General features: G+C 35.9%; 1 protein-coding gene across 2 annotated transcripts in view; it reads left to right on the top strand.

The window, feature by feature from the left end:
• Positions 1-2,803, top strand: part of nars1 (asparaginyl-tRNA synthetase 1) — a 10,640-nt gene that overhangs the window by 814 nt on the left and 7,023 nt on the right. For both annotated transcript variants that reach the window (XM_014026608.1, XM_014026609.1), the window contains exons 2-5: positions 977-1,059; positions 1,156-1,221; positions 1,312-1,404; positions 1,585-1,674. In XM_014026608.1, coding sequence (XP_013882062.1) covers positions 977-1,059; positions 1,156-1,221; positions 1,312-1,404; positions 1,585-1,674 — 332 coding nt within the window. The remainder of the gene's footprint in view (positions 1-976; positions 1,060-1,155; positions 1,222-1,311; positions 1,405-1,584; positions 1,675-2,803) is intronic.

Raw genomic sequence — 2,803 nt, 5'->3', positions numbered from 1 at the left:
AGGCAGATTTAACAGCAGGTACATCCTTCAGTATTTACAGTTTATGTTCAATGTTTACATCAAAACATAAATATTTATCCTTTTTTTTAAATCCTGAGTGTTTGTGTTTACAGGTCAGAAACACTCGTGTCTGAGCTCAAACAGGAAGTCAGAAAACAACAGCTAAACATTAGCTAACGATCCTAAAACAGTAGCTAAAAAGGACAAAATGATAGCCGAATGTAGCAGAACTGTGACTAAAGGTAACCCAACAGTAGCTAAAAGCTAAATTTAAAAGAACAAGAACAGAATTTATGGAAACAAATTTAAAAATTAAAAAAACTAACTAACTACTGCAGCCAAAATGGCCAAAAACTGTCAAAAAAAGCTTAAAATACCAGAACTGTAACTTAAAGGAGTAAAAAAGCTAAAATTAAATGAACAGCAACACATATTGATGCTAATTGTTTTGCAACACCGTAACTAACGTCAGTTAAACTTATGCTGAAATTAGCAAACCACATGCTAAAGCTAAAGCAAAACAACTGCATGTGTCTACCAGAGCTGTAACAAAAACTGACCAAATGGTGGCTAAAACTAGCTAAAACATTAGGAAAACAACAGCTAAAATTAGTCAAATGTGGTAAATCTAAAAAGAAATGGCAATGAAAATGAGTAGAAGTGATGCTAAAATTAGCTAAATAGATAGAAAAGGAAAAACTTATTTTAGCCTATTTATACCAAAGCTGTAGCCAAATGTTACCAAAACAGTAGCTACAATGTTAGCATGGCAGTTTGGTAAATAAAAGCTAAAATTAGGGAAACTTTAGTCAAAAGTAGCAAAAGTGTCTCTAAAAGAATCAAAACAGAAGCTAAAAGTAGCAGCTAAAGCTAAACTGAGCCCGTTTGACTGAAGAGATTTCAAATTGTTGAAGGTTTTGAAGAGCTTTTCTCACTGCTGTTTGTTTGTTTGTTTGTTTGTTTGTTTGTTTGTCAGCTGAGCTGTATGTATCTGATAAATGTGGCAGCGATCAGGACGGAGACGGTTCCGAGCAGAAACCTTTCAAATCTGCCCTGAAGGTAATCTTGTTTACTTTAACCTGTAAACAAAACTGTTTACAGGATTCTGTTGTTGTTTATTGTTTTATCATTTTGTTTGTAAACAAATCCCTGCAGGCTCTGTTGTTCGTTGGCAAGGAGCCGTTCCCCACCATCTACGTGGAGTCTCAGAAGGACGGGGAGGTGGGTTCAGTTRTGGTCTGAAAGGGTTTCGTTGTTTTTTGTTTGTTTTTGTTGTTTTCTCATGTTGTTGTTTGTTTGTTTGTTTGTCAGCGATGGGCGGTCATCTCCAAAACACAGATGAAAAACGTAAAGAAAGCCTTCAACCGTGAGCAGATGAAGAACAACGCCAAAGACAAGAAGGAGGTTTGTGGTCCAGAGTTAACCGTCAGCGAGCTTTTATTTTGAAAGAACTGAATGTGAAAACAAATCAACATTTTAATTCTAGCCGAAGTTGTAGGGAGAAGCGGTTCTGCAGCTGAAGATTTTGAATTAAACTTCCTGTCGGGTCAAAACGATGATTTAAAATCGGGTTTTCTTGTTCAGGCTGAAGACAACGAGAGGCGAGAGAAGAACCTGGAGGAAGCCAAGAAGATCCTGATCGAGAGCGACCCGAGTCTGCCCGAACCAAAAACGGTTTGTTTCCAAATGAGCTGAACTTTTATCAACTGAAGTCTTTATAAGAAAACTAAATCTGAAATTCTGTTCAGCTCTTTAATAAAAACACTGAATTATGAAGAATCTAAAATGAGTTCAAATAGAAACAGCAAAACAGAAGCTAAGAGCCTGAAGCTGAAGAACGTGGCATAAAGCAACAGCAAGTACCAGTGGAAGGCTAGCTCAAAGCTAAATGTGGCTAAAGGCTGGTTAAAAGGTTTAAGTATCAAAACATGTAGAAGTGTGAAGTAGCAAAATGTTATGGATAAGTTACAAAAAGGCTAGCTAAATGTTTACCAAAAGCTAAAACTAGCAATAGCCTAATTGAAAGAAGGTAAATGCTGCCTAAAAGTGGCAAAAGGCTGGCTAAAAGTAGTAAAAGTTTGGCTAACAGTAGGACAAAGGTTGGCTAAACGTAGTTAAAGGTTGGCTAAACGTAGGTAAAGGTTGACTAAAAGTAGGTAAAGTTTGGCTAAACGTAGGTAAAGGTTGGCTAAAAGTAGGTAAAGTTTGGCTAAAAGTAGGTAAAGGTTGGCTAAAAGTAGGTAAAGGTTGACTAAAAGTAGGTAAAGTTTGGCTAAAAGTAGGTAAAGGTTGGCTAAAAGTAGGTAAAGGTTGGCTAAAAGTAGGTAAAGTTTGGCTAAACGTAGGTAAAGGTTGACTAAAAGTAGGTAAAGTTTGGCTAAAAGTAGGTGAAGGTTGACTAGAAGTAGGTAAAGTTTGGCTAAAAGTAGGTGAAGGTTGACTAGAAGTAGGTAAAGGCTGACTTAAAGTAAGTATAGCCTGGCTAAAAGTAGATAAAATCTAGCTAAAAGTGGGTAAAGTCAGGCTAAATGTAGGTAAAGCTTAGCTTATATTAGGTAAAGTTTGGCTAAAAGGTTTAAGTATCAAAACATTGCTAGAAGTATAAAGTAGCAAAATGTTTTGTAAAAGTAAAAAAAAAGCTCATATTTAACCAAAGCAGCTGCTGTTCCAGCTCTTTATCTAATTTATCAAATTTATCTAATCTTTTTAAATCTAAATTCCTTCTGGGATCAATAAAGTATTTTTGAATTAAATTAAACATCTGACTTCTGTGTGTGTGTGTGTGTGTGTGTGTGTGTGTGTG

Source organism: Austrofundulus limnaeus, unplaced genomic scaffold, assembly GCF_001266775.1.
Source record: "Austrofundulus limnaeus strain Quisiro unplaced genomic scaffold, Austrofundulus_limnaeus-1.0 Scaffold572, whole genome shotgun sequence".
Taxonomy (NCBI): Eukaryota; Metazoa; Chordata; class Actinopteri; order Cyprinodontiformes; family Rivulidae; genus Austrofundulus; species Austrofundulus limnaeus.
The sequence above is the reverse complement of the archived record's forward strand: the minus strand, read 5'-3'. Positions and strand labels throughout refer to the sequence as shown.